The sequence below is a fragment of the Tachysurus vachellii genome, chromosome 21, assembly GCF_030014155.1.
Source record: "Tachysurus vachellii isolate PV-2020 chromosome 21, HZAU_Pvac_v1, whole genome shotgun sequence".
Lineage (NCBI taxonomy): Eukaryota > Metazoa > Chordata > Actinopteri > Siluriformes > Bagridae > Tachysurus > Tachysurus vachellii.
Window position 1 is genome coordinate 8,309,488 of NC_083480.1, and position 21,163 is coordinate 8,330,650.

General features: G+C 40.6%; 1 protein-coding gene across 3 annotated transcripts in view; it reads left to right on the forward strand.

Moving 5' to 3' along the window:
* The window catches only part of trioa (trio Rho guanine nucleotide exchange factor a), a 95,788-nt gene that overhangs the window by 69,802 nt on the left and 4,823 nt on the right, over window positions 1-21,163 (forward strand). For 2 of the 3 annotated variants that reach the window (XM_060857078.1, XM_060857076.1), the window contains exons 14-49: window positions 1,191-1,365; window positions 2,981-3,176; window positions 4,274-4,440; window positions 4,589-4,708; window positions 5,363-5,554; window positions 6,593-6,742; window positions 6,828-6,942; window positions 8,249-8,364; window positions 8,843-8,965; window positions 9,277-9,471; window positions 10,009-10,124; window positions 11,062-11,128; window positions 11,295-11,404; window positions 11,616-11,685; window positions 11,763-11,852; window positions 11,944-12,036; window positions 12,149-12,260; window positions 12,357-12,547; window positions 12,645-12,746; window positions 13,789-13,818; window positions 13,937-14,088; window positions 14,250-14,349; window positions 14,438-14,681; window positions 14,978-15,276; window positions 15,377-15,547; window positions 18,302-18,397; window positions 18,521-18,669; window positions 18,752-18,818; window positions 19,169-19,272; window positions 19,419-19,488; window positions 19,574-19,663; window positions 19,808-19,900; window positions 20,017-20,067; window positions 20,146-20,223; window positions 20,338-20,529; window positions 20,742-20,922. In XM_060857078.1, coding sequence (XP_060713061.1) covers window positions 1,191-1,365; window positions 2,981-3,176; window positions 4,274-4,440; window positions 4,589-4,708; window positions 5,363-5,554; window positions 6,593-6,742; window positions 6,828-6,942; window positions 8,249-8,364; window positions 8,843-8,965; window positions 9,277-9,471; window positions 10,009-10,124; window positions 11,062-11,128; window positions 11,295-11,404; window positions 11,616-11,685; window positions 11,763-11,852; window positions 11,944-12,036; window positions 12,149-12,260; window positions 12,357-12,547; window positions 12,645-12,746; window positions 13,789-13,818; window positions 13,937-14,088; window positions 14,250-14,349; window positions 14,438-14,681; window positions 14,978-15,276; window positions 15,377-15,547; window positions 18,302-18,397; window positions 18,521-18,669; window positions 18,752-18,818; window positions 19,169-19,272; window positions 19,419-19,488; window positions 19,574-19,663; window positions 19,808-19,900; window positions 20,017-20,067; window positions 20,146-20,223; window positions 20,338-20,529; window positions 20,742-20,922 — 4,667 coding nt within the window. The remainder of the gene's footprint in view (window positions 1-1,190; window positions 1,366-2,980; window positions 3,177-4,273; window positions 4,441-4,588; window positions 4,709-5,362; window positions 5,555-6,592; window positions 6,743-6,827; window positions 6,943-8,248; window positions 8,365-8,842; window positions 8,966-9,276; window positions 9,472-10,008; window positions 10,125-11,061; window positions 11,129-11,294; window positions 11,405-11,615; window positions 11,686-11,762; window positions 11,853-11,943; window positions 12,037-12,148; window positions 12,261-12,356; window positions 12,548-12,644; window positions 12,747-13,788; window positions 13,819-13,936; window positions 14,089-14,249; window positions 14,350-14,437; window positions 14,682-14,977; window positions 15,277-15,376; window positions 15,548-18,301; window positions 18,398-18,520; window positions 18,670-18,751; window positions 18,819-19,168; window positions 19,273-19,418; window positions 19,489-19,573; window positions 19,664-19,807; window positions 19,901-20,016; window positions 20,068-20,145; window positions 20,224-20,337; window positions 20,530-20,741; window positions 20,923-21,163) is intronic. The other variant, XM_060857077.1, reaches the window with a different exon arrangement.

Genomic DNA, 21,163 nt, shown 5'->3' on the forward strand with positions numbered 1-21,163 from the left:
AGCACAAATACAAGTCAGTAAAGAAATGGCTGCCAAAGATGATGATCAGTGTTGTGGTATTGCCCTGTCACAGCCCAGATCTAGAGCCTGGTGAAAAACCCATGGAAAGATTGGAAGTGTGTTCAGGTGAGCTCCTCACAGTTCCAGAGATCTGGAGCATTTTTGTAAGGAAACCGAATAATTGGACGCAATAAACCTTGGTTTAATTTTTTACAGCACTAAAACCTGCAATTGTAACTGAAGTGTGCAGACTTTTCCTATCCAGTGTGTGTGTGTGTGTGTGTGTGTGTGTGTGTGTGTGTGTGTGTGTGTGTGTGTGAGTATGTGTGTATGTATATATATATATATATATATATATATATATATATATAATTTTTTTTTATTTTTTTTTTTTTTTACAGGAAATGATTATTTTGCTCTGCTTCTTCTTGTTTTCATTCGGAAACTACACCAGGGATTATCGTACGAACATAACGAAGTGGTTTTAGTGAAAGTAGCAATAATGTGCTTTTGTGGAAATAAATAATACAGTGCTGAATATGAATGAACTGGAAGATGGGATTAGTAATGTTTAAAGATTCTGGCTGCTGATTAACCAAACAATGGATCTGCTGGGTCATTTTCAGCAAAGTCAAATTTGCACTCGTGTGTGGGAATAAACAGCTTTATACTAGAGTGCTGTGATTTATTCTTTTTTGCCTCATGTTTGCGTCCTTGTCCCACAATACCAGTTCAACCACTCTTGTTGTCAAGCTCGGAAAACAAACTCAGTAAAGCACAAGTACGGGTTCTTCATTTTCCCACGGGTAAACTTTACCGTAGGAGCCGGATGAATTACATGTTTCATAAAAGGTCACACAGAGAAGGCATTTTACAGCAGATTCCCTTAGATATGCCTTTAAATGTGAATTAGGTATTAAATTTAGTACAGGATGTGAGGTCTGAAATGAATAAAACAATTGTTATAATGTTCTCAGAAATCTTAATGTTTATTTTGTTTGTTCGCAGTAATGCTTTTCGATTCCTGACATAGGTGTAATAGATAAAGTAATTTAAAATCTTAGAGTTCTGTAAAATAGTGACTCCTTAATGCGAGTCAATAAGCAGAACGTCAATAAGCAAAACCATTCAGAAGTGAAAGTTCTGTGATTAAATAACTTAAATAATTGTACTGTGTGTATTTCCCACAGAGATTCAGCCATTTCGAGCAATAAGGTCCCACACAACAGCTCCATAAACCACATTGAGAGTGTGTTGCAGCAGCTGGATGAGGCTCAGGCTCAGATGGAGGAGCTCTTCCAGGAGAGGAAGATCAAACTGGAGCTCTTCCTCCAGCTCAGGATCTTTGAGCGTGATGCCATTGATGTGAGTCATGCTATGCTACCTGCAGTGTGTGTGTGTGTGTGTGTGTAAGAGAGAGAGAATTTGTTTTGAATTGCACTGTTTGATGCTGTTCTCAGTACTCCTACATTTCTATACGGGTGTGTTTTTTTTTTAGTGCACGTAAGAGCTATTTATGTAAAGCCTTTCTCATACTCCATCACTAAAATAAATGCAGAAAGTCAAAAATACTCTGCTGTGTACATTGGCACTGCAGACACCAACAGAAAAATGTTTTTGGATGTAGGTAGATTTTAATCCTGTGCAGTATGAAGGATGAAGCTGGCAGTCAGAAATGAGATTGTGGAACAAAGAGACACACGCACACAAGTATGAGCACCGTTAGATAATAGCCATGATGATTCTGTATTAACATCTTCCCACATTATTTGCACTCTTGTCAACAGAAATCCTGTTTTGCTTGTGTCTCTTTTCCCCATTTAAATAAATGGGACAGCACAATCACAGCACAGCTCTACGGTGTAATCTGTAACCATGCCGATACAAGCATGCTGTGCCAGTCACGGTATTTCTGATGGCTGATGCTGCCACACACCACAATCTGCTGTGCCACAATGCCACCTGGCAACATCGTCTCTCTGTGATTCAGCCCCTTCAGCTAGAGTCTGTTAAAGCTCTGCCTCCAGTGGAGATACGGACTTGACCACTGACCAAAGCAGCTTTCTGCTAAGCTAAGATTAACCTCACAGTTTAAAAAAAATAAAAAATCCCAGAAAGCGAAGTAAATGTGTCCCTGTGTCCCGAGTGCGTGTCCCTGTGCGTGTCCCTGTGCGTGTCCCTGTGCGTGTCCCTGTGCGTGTCCCTGTGCGTGTCCCTGTGCGTGTCCCTGTGCGTGTCCCTGTGCGTGTGCCTGTGCGTGTGCCTGTGCGTGTGCCTGTGCGTGTGCCTGGACCTGTGCCTGTGCGTTGTCCTGGGCCTGGACCTGTGCCTGAGCCTGTGCCTGTGTGTGGGAGTATGTGTGCTGAACTAAAAGCATGTGTTTGTGTTAGTTGAAATGAAGCCCAGCAGCTGTAGTTGTGCACTCCCTGCTGTCTCATCTCCAATTAACCAGCAATTAATGAGCTGCAGCTTTCACAAGCTGAAAAAGAGCCGTAGCCAACAGTGATTGTTCACAGTGCTCATGTACACACTGTGCTTGCAGAGTGTGAGAGTCAGGATAAGGTCAGCTCTAGTACATGCTACAGAGAGGACAATTTTAGGATCCACAAACCATTTAGCATGCTTTACTTACCTAGTGTCTGCTTAGGGAGCTTTTTTCTTTTATATTAGGGATACTTTTACTCTACAAACTTCTGTCTAAGACGTAGTTTCTGTAGTGTTCCAGATAATGAAAACGGAAAGAAGAGAGACGCTTTTTAAAACTGCTGTAACATCGTTACGCATACTTTGTATACAGCACTATGTAGTGCAATAGTAACAGAACTGTTGCTGCCTTATTTTGTTATTATATTCTACTCTGGAAGCCTGTGTACTTTTACATTTTTGAATATAAAACGCCACAGCAGATTAAGTGTCTTTGTTCATCAGCAGGAAACCTATAGTGCCTATGAGCACGCTAAACCTTTCCTGCTCTCCACAGATCATCTCCGATCTGGACTCCTGGAATGAGGAGCTGTCACAACAGATGAGTGAATTTGACACCGAGGACCTGACACTGGCTGAGCAGAGACTGCAGCACCACGCAGACAAAGCGCTCACCATGAACAACCTCACGTTCGACGTCATCCATCAGGGCCAGGAGCTGCTGCAGTACGTCAATGAAGTTCAGGCATCTGGTGAGGCTCACGCACATACACACCCCTCTAACACACTTTAATATCATGTCTATATTCACCTGGACATCCCAAACATGTGGCAATTTCAGCTGGCCTGGTCTTTTTCATTTCCACTTTTATTAACCATGAGAAGCCACGTGGCTTAAGCCTGTGATGCAGCCTGGATGTTGTCATCTCTGCTGAATTTATTTCATCCTTCGGCAAGCTGTCATTTGCAGCATAATGAATCTGACTAGTTTCTGCATTTAAGGCTTCTGTTTACATTTTTCTGGCCTGGAAATAAGCCCCACCCCCATTCTGAGCAGAACAACCCAGGGCTTTAAAAACATACAAACTGCTCCTTTAAGGTGTTCATTCAGAATTTAACCAAGAAGCCTGTATTGTCTCTGCTGGTTGAAGCTGTCTCTAATTAAAAGCTTTTGTCAGACTTACTGGTGAAACAATAGTCTAATAGACTTGCCTAATAAACAACAACAAAATTAGATCATGCTTTTAGAAATGTGTCTATATAAATTTTTTTTTATGTTTATATTTTGACTTTGGCACATTTTTGTCCTCCCGTTTTGGACTTGTTCTGCAATGTATGTAAAACAAGCTCTGATTGAATATTGATCATTACAGATATTCTGTTACATTAGAAAATCTGCCATCATCTTATCCTGAACACAGAATTCCTCAGCATAGATTTTCTGTTGCATTGTTGAAAAAAATGAATTGTTCAAAAAACCTTCAAGAGAGTTTTGTCATCCTGTTGAAGCATACATGACGTCATGACAAATGTGGATACACGTTCAACTTCTGGTACTTACTGATCCAAGCTTTTGGTACTCCTTTATTCTGCTCTAAGCAGTGCAGCAGTAACAGCACACACACACACAGTAAGAGAATAGTAGGTTCTAATCCTAATCTTACTCACATGGCATCCTCTATTTTACCTCAAATGATCACATGTAGACACGGACATTTTTACAAATTCTTTAAATTTGCATGTGCTGCTGTTGGGCTCATCAACGCCCCCTCTTCATGCTGAGTGTGTCTCTTGTTGTATGTTGTATTTTTTCTTGCTTTGAGCAATGTTTGTGTGTGTGTTTGTGTAGGTGTGGAGTTGCTGTGTGACCGGGATGTGGACATGGCTACACGTGTTCAGGATCTTCTGGAGTTCCTGCATGAGAAGCAGCAGGAGCTGGATGTAGCTGCAGAGCAGCACCGCCGCCACCTGGAGCAGTGTGTGCAGCTACGCCACCTACAGGCAGAAGTCAAGCAGGTAACACTATTTATTTGTTTTGATTTTATTAGATAATTGATACTTTGTTTTGATGCTCTACATTTTAGCAGAGTATATGAGTATATTATGTATATTACTGAGCTCTTTTATACTAATTAAAGTAAGTGTGTGTGTGTGTGTTGCTCAGGTCCTGGGCTGGATCCGTAATGGCGAGTCCATGCTGAATGCTGGCCTGATCACAGCCAGTTCTCTGCAGGAGGCTGAGCAGCTCCAGAGAGAGCATGAGCAGTTCCAGCATGCTATCGAGGTACATTTATTTCTCTCTACTGCTTTACTCTCCGTCCTCTCATTAGCAGCTCCTTCACTGCCTCTCCAGCCTCTTGAGTGTTTGCTGCTTCTGTGGTACAAAAGGCTAAAGTGCAAGCATACATATCTAATAACAGCTTAATAACTACAGCTCACAGTCCTGTTTATTATCCTCATTATTTACATACAGTCGTTAGAAACACATTTGAGCAAGAACCCTGGAACAGACTAATTTTGTTGCAGAGCAGAGGAAGCCTGCCAAGTTTTGTTGTTCTTTTCTCTTCTAAAGGGCAGATTACATCTGCATGTGTGGCTGGGAGTGATAGAAGCTTGGAGAGACAAAGCAGCTTGTCATAATTGCCTCTTCAATTCCAGCAGATCTCAGTTTCTATTCTTGCAGCTCTTGGTAGCGTTAGAACTCCCTATAGTGGAGCTATAAATGACCAATAGGACGTCTCTCAGCTGTAATCCATGTAATTCATTTCTTTCTGGAATGGATTAATGGAATAACTGATCATCATGTTCATCTTTTTCTCTCTTGGCTTGAACATGTTTGGTCTAATTTCACCAGTCATTTTCAGCCAGGTTTTCTTTCCCCTGTTACGTGTATATTTCTGTAACTGTGCCTCTGTTCTGTCTTCCTGTCTGGGAGAAGAAAACCCACCAGAGCGCTCTGCAGGTCCAGCAGAAGGCCGAGGCGATGCTGCAGGCCAATCACTACGACATGGACATGATCCGTGACTGCGCTGAGAATGTGGCGTCTCACTGGCAGCAGCTCATGCTTAAGATGGAGGATCGTCTTAAACTCGTCAATGCCTCTGTGGCCTTCTACAAGACATCTGAACAGGTAAGAGCCGTGGCTCAGACAGAAACACACTCACACAAAAAACCAACACCCCACATAAATGTGTTATCATCAGTTGCTAATCAGTTGTTATTTGGGTGCTAAAAATGACAAACTGTGTCTTTTAAATGCGTATTCTGGATTAAAGTCACGCTGAAACACGGGGGTCATAACAGAATGCAGTTCTGCTGCGTGTGTGTGTGTGTGTGTAACAAGCTATATCTGTAACAGACATGGAAAAACACACACAAATGGGTGGCCACAGGTGCATGTACAAGCATGCAGAAGACTTTTGTTGTTGTGTTGAAGCATGCAGTAGGTCATTATGTGTGGTGCAATTTTAGCTTCAGTTACTCAGTAAATTAAACCTCCACACAACTGAAATCCTGCTGCTTCAGAAGGATTTTTGTCTGATAATAAATCAGTCTCTTCACAATAGTCTCAGCAATCCACTGATTAAATCAGTCTCTTCTGTTGACTCCATTTCTGGTTATTCATGTCTATTTATGCTATCATTTAAGCATTAAAAACGTGTGTCATCTGTAAAAGTGTGTCATCTGTCATTTCTACTGTGTGTGTGTGTGTAAGCGCTCCTTGTTGTCTTGATTGTGATGTGATGGTGTAGAGCATCGTGGGCATTTTTACAGCCAGTATCTCTTCACAAACTGAACTGATTAGACTCGTCTATTATGCAGTGGAATGTGGCTGTGCAGAAATGTAATCAACTTTGTGAGTAAGAACACAGCTGGAATGGATTTTGATGTCTTTAGGCAGACTGAACGTTTTAGCGGCTTGTTTAATAAATTGCCTCCTTACTCGATGTTCTTACTCAAGCTTTGCAGGCAGATGAGTAGTCCAATACATTTTTACATGATTTTGGACAAAATATCAATTATAATCGTATAACACATTATACATATGTGTGTATCTCTGACATCACGGTATATTACTGGTGCAAAAGCCTAATTTAGCCAAAGCTCACACTTCAGGAACCTTGTGTCTTGTACAGCTGAAAGCTTTGCTGTTTGGTTTGTTCTACAGGTGTGCAGTGTATTGGAGAGTCTGGAGCAGGAGTATAAGCGTGAGGAGGACTGGTGTGGTGGAGCAGATAAACTGGGTCCTAACTGTGACACAGACCACGTTACCCCTATGATCAGCAAGCACCTGGAGCAGAAAGAGGCCTTCCTCAAGGTACTGTACCCTCAGGCTACATTATCTCTGCAGCTTTTTAATGGGCTCTAATGATTCACCATTTCGTGACCGTGTCTCCTTCCAGGCATGCACCCTGGCCAGACGCAACGCTGATGTGTTCCTCAAGTACATGCACAGGAACAGTGTGAACATGCCTGGGATGCTGAGTCACGTCAAAGCACCCGAGCAGCAGGTCAAAAGTGAGTTCACACATCCCTGTAGGAGGACAGGGTATCTCAGGATGTTTGCACTGATTCAGTTTGAGGTTGTGGTAGCCTAGCGGTTAAAGCGTTGGACTTCTGATCAGAAGGTCGTGAGTTTGAATCCCAGGTCCACCAAGCTGCCACTGCTGGGCCCCTGAGCAAGGTCCTTAACCCTCAATTGCTCAGTTGTATAAATTGAAATAAAATGTAAGTCACTCTGGATAAGAGTGTCTGCTAAATGCCAGAAATGTAAAGTTACAAAGCACTGCTAACAAACAGCTGCGTCTCAGATGGTGATTTTTATTTCACACACTTTGTGCTGTTTCCCTGCGTTTCAGCTTTTACTAACTTATATTTTTTGACTGTTGTCTCTGGAGGCATATCTAAACACAGCTGGTCTGCCTGCAGGAGAAATATGCCTTTCATTTTTGGTTTGTTTGTAGCTTTTAATTCAAGCTCTATTGTGACATCTAGTGGGGAAGAGTGACATCACATAGCTATGTCTTTTTGACAAGAGTTGTGATTGCAGCAACTGACCCACTTAGATCCAGTTTAGCCCAGTTTGTAGCATGCAGTATCTCTGCACCCCCCCCAGATCCGTTTCGTTCTGTTCTGTGATTTAATGACTCACGAATCTGGAAACAGTAAGTGGGTCAGGGCTCAGCACTGAAGAACTAGACACACTTTATATCCTTTTGTCTTCACATGATACACACACAGAAACACACATCATTAACAAGTGCATGTCCTTCCTCCAGCTATGGATATAATTGATGTTCACTGTGGCAGATGATCACTTTCAAGTACAAAACGAGGTTCAAGTGGATGTTTTCGACATTTTATTTATTTACCAACCACATTTAATATCAAGAACTAGAAAAGGAACTAGCTTGACTACAATAATGACCATTTTAGGGAAGTAAGACAATATTTGCGGATGTATTTGAATGACCCTCGTCGAGGAGGCAGTTTGTTAATCAGCTTGTGTTTGTGGAACTGAAATTAGTGATGGAAAAGTGTTCTAAAACAAACTCAAACAGAAACTTTAACCTGTCAAAGAATATCAAAAGCGCCAATGAAATAATAACATTTTATGGACTTCAGCAAAGTCCTACACCCTGTGTGTGCTAGAGACAGTTACTGGTTCACCATTGCTTCCTGTTTGTACTAGTCCTCCTAGGTATCCTCAACTAGAACCTTGGGATCCATTTAAATAGTGCAGTTTCAGGTATTTGGTGTAAAAGTTTTGTTTTTGTTTTTTCCAGTAAAAAAGGTTTATTGTATGTGTTTTTTTTCCCCCCAGACATCTTGAATGAGTTGCTGCAGAGGGAGAATCGTGTCCTGCACTTCTGGACAATGAGGAAGAGGAGGCTGGACCAGTGCCAGCAATATGTGGTGTTTGAACGCAGTGCCAAACAGGTTTGTCCCGCGCACACACACACACACACACACACACACACACACACACACACACACACACACACACACACACACACACATACACATACACTTACTCTTTCTCTCTCACACACACACACACACACAGACATACTCATCTGCCTCAGTTTTTTTCCGTCTCTCACTTTCACATTTGTTTTCCTGCATCGGAGTCTCCCAATCAAACTTGTATCACACTGTGCTGCCTTTAATTACTATTTACATTATTCTCATTAAGCTAATTAGCTTTGTTTCTACATAACAATCACTGATAGAGTTCTGCACTGCAGAGCACCGCCCGACCATCTGTCCCCCTGCTTACACTGACCGCTTGTCTGCTTCTGACACTGAATTCATCTCAGAGCCTCGAGTTGTTGTGCTTAGTGAACTTCAACTGAAATGAAGTGCTCTAGAGTAACTCTGATTAGCAGCCACTGACATGTATTAATGTGTTTCACAGGCTCTTGAGTGGATCCACGACACTGGAGAGTTCTATCTGTCCACACATACATCCACAGGCTCCAGCATCCACCACACTCAGGAGCTGCTAAAGGAGCATGAAGACTTCCACATTACAGCCAAGGTAGTCTACTCGCTTCACTGCAGGAGCTTTTCCACACCTTTTACTTACACAGAGTGCAGAAGACGTCCCAGAACTTGAAAATGAAATGGACTTCTGAACTGAAACAAATTAATGACACAATCTAAACGAATTCCATTTTGGTTCCGGGTTAAAACACTACAAAATGTGGCAGTGATTGTCAGTAAATGTAACTTATTGTGGATTTAGTTTATTATTGGACATAATGTTTTTAATCAGGTTAAAATGTTATATTAATAAATACATTAACACTTGACGCGTGCCTTTTTATCTGTCTCGCTGCACATCCTCAGCAAACCAAAGAGCGAGTAAAGCTGTTGATCCAGCTGGCCGACGGCTTCTGCGATAAAGGTCACTCTCACGCTGCTGAGATCAAGAAATGGGTGACAGCTGTGGACAAGCGCTACCGAGACTTTTCCCTGCGCATGGATAAATACCGCAGCTCACTGGAGAAAGCACTGGGCATCTCTTCTGACTCAAACAAAGCGGTAAGATTCTCCCATCTGCTGTCTGTCTTTACCAGCACAAAGCACCCTCTGCTGTCACTGAGCATGCTGCTGAGATAACTGGAGATCCGATGGAGTTTGGAGGTTGTTTTATTATTCATTCAAGGGATGTATTTCCCATAAGCTCACAATTTGAAGGGTCCACCTGCATATTTATGAAGCCTTGCAGGTAATAGTCGCTAGTTTAGACAGCAGATTTCTAAAATGTGTCATGTACTACTTCAGCCAGCAGTTCTTCAAGAAGAGCTGCAACATGACCTGTTCATGTTTAAGATGCTAAAAGATTTACTGCTTGTCTGTTACTATAGTTATCATCACATTCATATACACACACACACACACACACACACACACACACACACACACACACACACATATATATATATATATATATATATATATATATATATATATATATATATATATATATATATATATATATATATAAATATAGTGCTTATTTCATGTCAAATATGTATACATGTTTTCTCTTGCTGATTAATTTTCTCTCTTTTCCAGAGTAAGGACCTGCAGTTAGATATTATTCCTGCCAGTGCCCCAGGGTCAGAGGTCAAACTAAGGGATGCTGCTCATGAGCTGAATGAAGAGAAGCGCAAATCTGCTCGCAGGAAGGAGTATGTGCTCTCAGATGCTTCCCTACTGTACCACCTTACACTGCTGCACAAATCATGTCATTACACAGATCAGACCACTGCACCATGAGGCATAACCTCTGGTTATTGTCGGTCTTAACCCTGGCTAGGGGAAGGTTTCACACTGTTAATTTAGAAGCGTTATATACCTGGGGTCTAGAATTAGCCAAGGTTTTAGTGCTCTAAAGCTTTTGAAATAACTAGAAGATACTCGTACTCCACGCCGCGGCTCGTACTCCATGCCGCAGCTCGTACTACACCACAATTTGAGAGCAAAAGTTTATAATGATTAGAATACAGACTTACATTTAATTAAACTTTGACTGGATATTTCTGTGCAGGTTAAAGAAAAAGGCTTATTTTTTCCGAAAGCATAGCCAAGGAAAAAAAAAAGTCATATGTATGTGCTTCAAATGGATGCAGAAATGTCCTTGTCAAAGCAACTTTACTGTATAATACACTCTTTCCTTCCCTCGATGGTAAAAGGCGTCTGTGCTTAGCTTTATTCATCCTTTTTTGGATTTCAGCATTTTCTTGATTCCATTAACCATGATGGAGAGATTTTACTATTAGACGTTATGTATGTTCTTCATGTTTTAAAAAGTTATTTACTGTGCTAGTGTCTGTCTGCACTCCATTGTTATTTATAATGCAGTTTCAAAGCAGTAGGTTTTTCGCCGATGAATGATAATGACATATTATATAGCATGCATAAAGCTGTCATAAAGTCTCATAATTGATTTGCGACATGCAATATCTAGGAGACTGCACTTGAATTTCAATGAGCATGCTTGAGCAAATGAATTTCATCGCTGGGTTTTTGCTGTTACAGCGTATCATGAATACTTCCATCATCACTTTAAATACTTTGCGCCTACATATTTGGATTTATTGTGTGTGTGTTTGTGTGTGTGTGTAGTTTCATCATGGCAGAGCTGATTCAGACAGAGAAGGCCTATGTGAGGGACTTGAGAGAGTGTATGGATGTAAGTAATAGTTCTAATGCCTGTATCATTTTTTTTGTGTTTTTTTTTATTATTGTATGATCCCGATTGTTTATTATTTATTTTATTTGTACGTTAGATTTGTTTTTATTTTCTAATAAAAACATTTTAAACATTTTAAAAAACATTTTACTCTGATTTTCTGCAGACGTATCTCTGGGAAATGACCAGCGGTGTAGAGGAAATCCCACCAGGTATCATCAACAAAGAGCACATCATTTTCGGCAACATGCAGGACCTCTATGAATTTCATCACAAGTGAGTTTTTGTGTATGACCTTTAGTCAGTAGTTACACAATTGTGCTTTTTAAAGTATTGGCGATCTGCTGTAGTATTGTGTTAATGAAAAATAAACTGGTGCTGATCTGTACCACCATGCATACATTTTTACATCTCTCTCTCTCTCTCTCTCTCTCTCTCTCTCTCTCTCTCTCTCTCTCTCTCTCTCATTTTTCTCTCACTATCTCAGTATCTTTTTGAAAGAGCTGGAGAAGTATGAACAGCTTCCAGAGGATGTGGGTCATTGTTTCGTTACCTGGGTAAGTTTGCTTATCAAAAAGCTTATAACGTAATAATAACCCTAATGTTATAACAACACTTACTTGTTCTCTCGCAGGCCGACAAATTCCAGATGTATGTAAACTACTGCAGAAACAAACCAGACTCCACACAACTCATTCTGGAGCATGCTGGATCCTACTTTGATGTAAGAGCTTGCTTCTATAGCAATAATGACATTGTCAGGATCGCTAACTTAACTTTGCATATAATGTGACCATATATCTGTGACCTCACAGGAAATCCAGCAGAGGCACCGTCTGGCTAACTCCATCTCATCCTATCTAATCAAACCAGTGCAGAGAATAACCAAATACCAGCTGCTGCTCAAGGTTAGAGCGACACCACTGACTTTAACACGAACACGTGAAATCTTTTGAGTCTTACAGAAACGTTAATGGGAACTTGTACGTTTTCTAATGTGTCGTTGTGTTGTATATGTAGGAACTGCTGACCTGTTGTGAGGAGGGCAAAGGAGAAATCAAAGATGGCTTGGAGGTCATGCTCAGTGTACCGAAGAGGGCCAACGATGCCATGCATCTTAGCATGCTGGAAGGTATGAGCACGTGTCCAGGCATGCGCGCACACGCACATCCATATATATATATACTGTATGTATGTGATATGACTGACTGTCATGCCGTCCTCTTAGGTTTTGATGAGAACATTGAGTCTCAGGGAGAACTGATCCTCCAGGAGTCCTTCCAGGTTTGGGATCCCAAGACTCTGATCAGGAAGGGCAGAGAGCGCCACCTCTTCCTCTTCGAGATGTCACTTGTCTTCAGCAAAGAGGTTAAAGATTCCAACGGCAGGAGCAAATACATCTACAAGAGCAAACTCTTTGTACGTTTTCTCTCGAGACGTCTTTACGATCAAACGATCACTTCTACTTTTATAGCTCTTTAGGTAATGAATGGAACTTTGCCTTGTGTGTGATTAGACCTCAGAGTTGGGTGTTACCGAACATGTCGAGGGGGATCCGTGTAAATTTGCCCTCTGGGTGGGACGGACACCAACCTCTGACAACAAGATTGTTCTTAAGGTATGTGTCTCTCACTTTTCTTTGTGTTGTGTTTTGTTTATTTTCTCCCAGATTCTGCTTCTGCTTGGTTGCATGGTTGTGATGTCAAGCTCTAATGTGGTTGTGAAACTTTGTGTTCAGCTCTAGCTCATCTTTCTCACTTTTCTATCTACTGTCTTCGGGTGATTTCTGACTTCTCTCTATATACATGAGCTGTGAAAATTGTTATATAAATGTTTGCATCTCTGAATATTAACCAATCTTGGTGTCTGCAACATTCACTGCGTCTAGAATTATGCCCTTATGTCTTAAAACCTTTTATGTACAATGAACATATTATCTGCTTTATAGAGTATTTTTATTATTAGCTTATTCTTAGTTCTTCCTGCTCTCCCTGGTATAAAAGCTAATCGCTTGTACAGATCTAGTTCAGTTCAGTGGTTTGCTTTAATATTAGCTGTATCCCAGTTATATCTATTGCTTTCTGTTATCTTCAGGAATACACAATTTTTATCAGGATTCTTATTTAAAGCACAGTTTTAATCAGTATGTTAATAATGGAATTCAGTTTACTTTTAGCCATATTACTGCTTTTAGAGAAAGGAAAACATATCAAACTAAATTTATTCTATAAAATGTATAGATTAGACAATCGTGTTAAAGCGATTAGTGAAGCTGCTGCTTGGGAAAAGATCCAGAACACAAGCAGATCAAGTCACTGATGCTTGCAAGCAGGACTTCAACTAAGAGTAGATTTTGTTTTTTTTTTAATCTTTCACACAGCGAACGATCATGAGCAACATAACACATCTCTACAACAAATCTTTCTGTCTCTCAGTTTGTGTAAACTGTCTGTTACGTTAATATTTGGTGACTGTCCTGAAAACTGTTGACTAGTTAACTGTGCTAAGCATTATGCAAAAAAGTTTTCTAATGCATGATCAAAATTGGGGTTTAATAAGTCAGTGTTGTCCATCTGTCTTTAAAGCCAGTTTTGTCAGTTTTGTATTGTGTATTTTAAGATTCCAAAGTAGTGAAATTTTCTTCTATATTTCAAATTAAGCTAAGTCAGGGATGCAAACATGGAGCAATGGTGAGTATAGCCCAGCACTGACAGTTAACCCTTAGATTACAATTGATGCAAGAGTTGAGTAAGTGCCCTGTTTCTGTTTTATTCTTCATCCTCTTCTTCTCCTCTCACCTACACACAGGCCTCCAGTATTGAAAACAAGCAGGACTGGATAAAACACATCCGTGAGGTAATTCAGGAGCGCACAGTTCACCTAAAGGGTGCGCTGAAGGAACCTATCCATATCCCAAAGCCTTCCACAACCAAACACAAGGCCCGCAGGTACAATCTCAGGCCAGTAAAACCTTCCTCTACTCTTCTGCATTTAGATTTTAGTTTTTACACTTTTATTGCTTCTAGTTGGGTTTCAGCAGGTTTACACCTTCTTTTCAGTATGTAACAGTTTGCTGTTGTAGGATTGTAGATTCTCATGTGCTGTGTGTTCCTCTGTGCAGAGATGGAGAGGACCTGGACAGTCAGGGTGAAGGCAGCAGTCAGCCAGACACCATCTCCCTGGCCTCCCGTACCTCTCAGAATACACTGGACAGTGACAAGGTAACAGCTCATCCTTCCCATCGCTCACCCTGTAGCGTAATTCCACTCTTCTAAACATGTGTTGTTTTTTTTTCCTTTGGTCCCTTAGCTGTCTGGAGGCTGCGAGCTCACTGTGGTGATCCACGACTTCATGGCAGGGAACAATAACGAGCTGAGTGTACGGAGAGGTCAGACAGTGGAGGTGCTCGAGCGGCTCCACGATAAACCCGACTGGTGCTTAGTGCGCACCACTGACCGCTCGCCCGCCCTTGAGGGTATTGTACCCTGTGCCACGCTCTGCATCGCTCACTCTCGGAGCAGCATGGAGATGGAGGGAATCTTTAACCATAAAGGTGAAAAAAAAAACCATCCACACAAAATAAATAATAATGCCACATGTGCATATGGGATATAAATATATATGTTTTTTGTACAAGTTACAGTGGCAGGCAGAGGAACTCTGTTTAGACCAAATTCCATTTTTTCCATCTTTTTTGGTTCCATCCTTTAGCCTGAGTGGCATCTGACTGGTTTTGAGTGGCATCTGACTGGTTTGAACTGCAAGAAGTTATTTATACGGAGTAAACCACTCTACTTGTATTACTTTACAGGACATTAGCTCACTGTCCTCTTCCCTTTTTCTCTCCAGACACACTCTCAGTGTGCAGCAATGATGCCATCCTCCCTGGCTCATCTGCCACCCTACAGCCTGGACACATGATGAGTTCTCAGAGTTCTCCAGGACCCAAGAGACCAGGCAACACCTTACGCAAGTGGCTGACCAGCCCTGTGAGGAGACTAAGCAGCGGCAAGGCAGACGGCCATGTAAAGAAACTGGCGCACAAGCACAAGAAGAGCCGTGCCGATGTGCGCAAGAGCGCAGAAGTGGGCTCTCAGAAAGACTCAGACGACAGCGCTGCCACACCACAGGATGAGACTGTAGAAGAGGTCAGATCAGACTCTCTCTGCAACTGAGATGCCAATTTATCATGTCTTTGCTTAGTCAGCTGATCTTCCCAGTAAACATTTGCCATGGTTCTCTTTACAGAGGGTGAGGAACGAAGGACTTAGCAGTGGCACACTCTCCAAATCCTCCTCCTCGGGTATGCAGAGCTGTGGTGAGGAAGAGGGAGAGGAAGGCGCTGACTCAGTGCCCCTCCCTCCACCAATGGCCATCCAGCAGCACAGCCTCCTCCAACCTGACCCTCAGGATGACAAGGTGAACTCCTCGGATCAGATCAGCCGTGGGATCATGATCCAATGACCCGTAATCATCTAACCATAACCATACAGTCAATCTATATAGAATATTTCAAACATAGCATTGCACTAAAGACACTGTTAAAAATGTATTTAATTATTTCCAAATTTGAATCGTACCCTTTATACTGTTCAGTTTGTGCCAATTCTTAGTGGTTTTTTTTTTTGTTTGTTTTTTTGTTTGTTTGTTTTTTTTTTTGTTTGTTTTTTGTGCTTTAAATTGGTTGCCTGCAATACTTGGGTTTGGATTCTAGCCTTAGAGACTCTGTAAGACAAAAACACACCGGGGTGAAGTGTTATAGGAAAATAATCATGATGAAACCCAACATGAAGTGCAATTATTGTTACCTCCTTAAAGCTGATTATTTTCCTATAACACAACATCCTGAAGCGTTTTCTTCCTCTTACGTTACAGCAGCTTGCCGTTTTATATATATATATATATATATATATATATATATATGTATATATATATATATATATATATATATATATATATATATATATGTATGTAAAATGTTATTTATTTATTGATGAATGACATGATGAACTTTGTTAATAGATACATTTAATATTCTTTAAACAAGTTTATTACTTATGTTATAGCAACTATAAAAATGAATACTAATCATAGCACACAACACTTTATTATTATTATTATTATTTATTATTTATTATTTGTAATGTAGAATTTGAAGAGAGATTTTTTTTTTAATACATTTTATTGCATCCTCTTATAGATGAATTTTCTCTTTATTCTAACGTGACCAAATTCACTGAAACGCACCAGGTGTATATGGGGTCGGTCGTGCCAAAGAACAGCTTGTAACACTAATTTGTTTTTCTCTTTGTTTTGTTCTCGGCTGTATCGTTTGCCATAGCATTATGTTGATTTGTGTCCTGTCTTTGTTTTATCTCAGTTTCCATACCTTTCCATTTGACTCCTTCCCTTTATGGTCTCCCTCCCTCCATCTCGCTTTCTGTTCCCATGCTTCCGCTTAGTAGCAAGACACAAAACTCATTTCTTTTGAATTTCCTTTTTGCGCTTTTATTCCGATCTTACTTTGGTTGGGTTATAGAGACACAGATGCACCACTTTTTATTTATTTATTTATTTATTTTAAAGAAAGTACCATTCCGGTCATTAGCACCCAGGTGTCTTTAGAGGCAGATTCACCTTTCTGGATGTTGTTGTATTTCCTCCTACTTAAGATTTATTCTATACGTTTAAGCTTTAATGCTTGCCCAAGTGCAATATTCCCTGCATGTTTTTTTTTTTTTCTTCAATTAGTTTTATACTTTTGTATTGACTTTTCTATTTGTCATTTTTCTATGTAAAATTTTCATGTATAATTAAGCATCATCAAACCCAGTTTCTCCTGATCTACTGGAGGATTTTTTTTTTCTTCGTTATTATTATTATTATTATTATTATTATTATTATTTTCAACCGACTGGGTGCCTCAGAGTGTTTCGTAACTTGAATGTAGCTTCAGGTTACTAGCAGGCATGTACGCTGTGAAGCAAAGAGGAGTATGTGGGTGTATGTGGGTCAGAGGGGAGGTCATGTGTCAAATGACTCTGAATCCCAGAGAGCTTCTCTCGCTCCTAAACCCCTCTAACAACCACTCCCATTCCCCATCAGCCCTCCCCTCCCCTTCCTCTGTGCTTTACCCCTCATTATCCACTCTGGTGTCTAATTGGCATGTAAAAGCTAAGCAGACCAGAGGCCACTCCCAGACACAAATTGGAAAGTCTGGAAGGCACAGCAAGGGTGAGATTTTCTGCTGGACTTCACTCTACTTGTATGTTATGGCTGAATTGTTTCTGATTGTTCATAATACAGACTCATAAAGGAACATTGCTTTTCAACATCATATTATGTCTCACTTCACACTCTTGTCAACTCTTGTATGTCTGCAGTTAAACTGAACAGTATCATCAATTTGTGGGATGAAGCTGTGTCATATGAAGCTGCTAACTTTTTGTGCTTGTTTAGATTAGCGGCAAAAAAACAGAATTAAATTGGAATGGCCTGGTTACATAAATAATTTAGCTAAACGATTTACTGGATAAATGCTTAATTGGATGAGCTGAAATCTGTTACAGAAGTCGATGCTGCTTCATGCTTTCATCGAGTACTCCATCTAGTCCACTGAAATGCTTTCCTGGTCCACATCTGGACTGCAGTTTGCCTGTGGACGACTCTCGGTTTAAATATTTCCTTTCTGCTTAGTTTTCAGTAAACAGTATTTTGACACTGGTGTGTTGCTGAACATAATGTCTGGGGGAATGTTCCTTTAAAGGCACATATTTTTTTCGTAACAAACATGCTTCTATCCATATCACAGTTGGGCACAGTATTAAGGATTTCCCTGATCGATTGAGTATGTATTTTATTAAATTCTTGTGCTCTCTGTTAAATAAGCTGTAGCCCAGGAGTCTGTTGTTCTAGAAAACAGTGTTTATATTCTGTTATAAGGGAAACTGGGACAGCTTCAGAAATGCCAAAGTGATTGCATATTCATTCATTTACTGTAATTAGATTTTGCGTAATTGGTTACCTGTAAGACAGCAATGGTGTAAGACCAGGTTTCTGTGTACCTCTACATGTCTTTATAGGACTATCCTTGTAGAACTGAAGACTACCAGCAGATTTTTTTTCTTTGTCTAAACGATGCCTTGCTCATTTTTCTCTGCTCGTTCTCCACAGACGTCATCCCGTCTTTCAGTCCGCCCGTCCAGTTCGGAAACGCCTAGTGCTGCAGAGTTAGTCAGCGCCATTGAAGAGCTGGTCAAAAGCAAGATGGTAAGTGTCACATAAACATTCAAATGTTGAAATGTTGGACATTTCTTATGGTACAGGAAGTAAAGGGACATCTTAATTATAGTGTTTTGGGTAAATGTGTGTAATGGTGCTGTCCGTTCTTAGGCTCTTGAGGACAGGCCCAGCTCTTTGTCTGTAGAGCAGGGGGACAGCAGTAGTCCTTCTTTTAATCCCTCAGACAACTCCCTCCTCTCCTCCTCTTCTCCCATTGATGAGATGGAAGAACGCAAGACAGGCTTCCTCAAGAGACGCCAGTAAGCTTTTACTTTACACCTGAAATCATTTCCACCCTGTCAGGATGTTACGATCCTCACTGTCCTCTTTGTCTTCCTGTAGCTACGTGCTGCTGGAGTTGGTTGAGACCGAGAGGGACTACGTGAGAGATCTTGGTTTGGTTGTTGAGGTAAGTGTTTTTTTTTTCCTGCTGCACAGGAAGTTTTACACACTAATTGGTGTGGTTCGGTCCTGTACTTAATTTTGTGTGGTTTTTGATTCTTACTAAAGGTCAGCATAACCAGGAGTTATTAATAAGCTAGAATGGTAAACTGTCGGTTTAATGTTGTGTGCTTCTACACGCTATCACACAGCTCAACATCAGACCGGTGGTGACCGCAGCATAGAGAAACGTTCCTATGATCCATGTCTTACAATTACACCCCTTTTTTATAGATAGTTTGAATAGCTTTTATTTAGGGATTGATGCATTTTAATGTTCTGTACTCTTGAGTAATGTTGCTTTATCTCTCCTAACAGGGTTATATGGCCAGGATGAAAGAAGAAGGAGTTCCAGATGACATGAAAGGAAAAGACAAGATTGTTTTTGGCAACATTCACCAGATCTACGACTGGCACCGGGAGTATGTAATCCTCCTCGTGCTATAAATATGCAGACATGCAGTGTTTATTTAAATTCTTTTCTCATCTAGAGCTCTTTAAAACACACTGTTGAGATGCTCTCTACGTGAGCTGTCATTATTAGTACTCATAATTGCTGTTCTTTCAGTATCTTTTTGGGAGAATTGGAAAAGTGCCTTGATGAACCTGATCTTCTTGGCACTCTATTTGTGAAAAACGTGAGTTCATTTCTTCATGTGCTGCACATTCAGACCTTCTGTTTTCCCAAGCCTTCGTCCTTTATTATGTCTGCTCTCATTACAGGAGCGGAGATTGCACATGTACATTGTTTACTGCCAGAACAAACCCAAATCTGAGCACATTGTCGCAGAGTATCTTGACACTTACTTTGAGGTACATGCTTCATAAAACTGAGGCACAAAGATTGTAAAATACAATAAAATGAGAGATGGACTAAACTTTTTTTTTTTATCTGCAAGAATTTAGACTGTGCTTTGAGCTTATATGTAACATTTGCATTTTGCCCTTTTCTGACAGGACCTAAAGCTACGTTTGGGTCACAGGCTGCAGATCACTGACTTACTTATCAAACCTGTGCAGAGAATCATGAAGTACCAGCTGCTGCTTAAGGTCTGATCTCTGTCTATTTCTTATTTTTCCAGATGTAGAGTGTTTTCATATCATTTTTTACAGAGCTTCCTAACTCGCTTTCCTGCTCAAGTGTACGATTGATTTTTTCCCCCTAGGATTTCCTAAAGTTCTCCAAAAAAGCTGGGCTAGACTCACTGGATTTGGAGGTGGGCGAGATGTTCTTTAGGATGGTTGATGTATATTTGGATTGCACTAGAAAGCTCAGTGATGTTCTTTTATTACAGAAATCAGTCGAGGTCATGTGCATTGTACCAAAGCGATGCAATGACATGATGAATGTTGGACGACTCCAGGGATTTGATGTAAGACACACTGCTTGGTCAAAATGAAATATTAATCTATGTGCACCAATAATCTTGTTTCACCATAATCTATCAATAGGGGATATTCAGTTTTGATCTTATTCTGTCTTATAGGGGAAGATAGTAGCTCAGGGTCGTCTCCTGCTGCAGGACACCTTCATGGTGTCAGACTCTGATGGAGGCCTGCTGGGCAGGATGAAGGAGCGAAGAGTCTTTCTTTTTGAGCAGATTATTATTTTTAGTGAGCCCCTGGATAAGAAGAGAGGTTTCTCCATGCCTGGTTTTCTTTATAAGAACAGCATTAAGGTATGTTCCTCTGTCCAGGTCTCTTGTTTGGATTGATATGAGCTTTGTATGTTTGATGGAACTGCAATAATGTATCAGTCATAATTCATCATTATTGCACCTGGAAGTAATAAACTATAAGGACATTGGTCAGATGGTATTTTGTACTTATGTTAATACTTAATTTTATTGTGTTTGTTTATGATACTTATTTGCACAATGTTTGTGTACAGGTGAGCAGTTTGGGCCTGGAGGACAGTATAGATGGCGACCCGTGTAAGTTTACACTAACCTCCAGAATGCCAAATGGCAGTGTTGAGGCCTTTCTACTGCACTCCTCCCACCTTGGAGTCCGGCAGGTCTGGACCATGCAGATTAACCAGATCCTGGAGACTCAGCGTAACTTCCTCACTGGTATAACAACTTCACTGCACTGTATTACTTTGAAATTATTCTGTTTTTTTTTTTGTTTTTTTTAATAAAGATTCCTCCTAACCATGGGGTTTTTGTAACTTGGTAGTTTGTTGGCTACAATTCCAGCTACTGTTTTTTTTTCCATAACGGCATCAGTAAAAATACCTAATCGGCTATAATGCAAACTACTATTAACAAAAGACTAAACATCTAAAAACCATCAATTTCTACATCACTAACT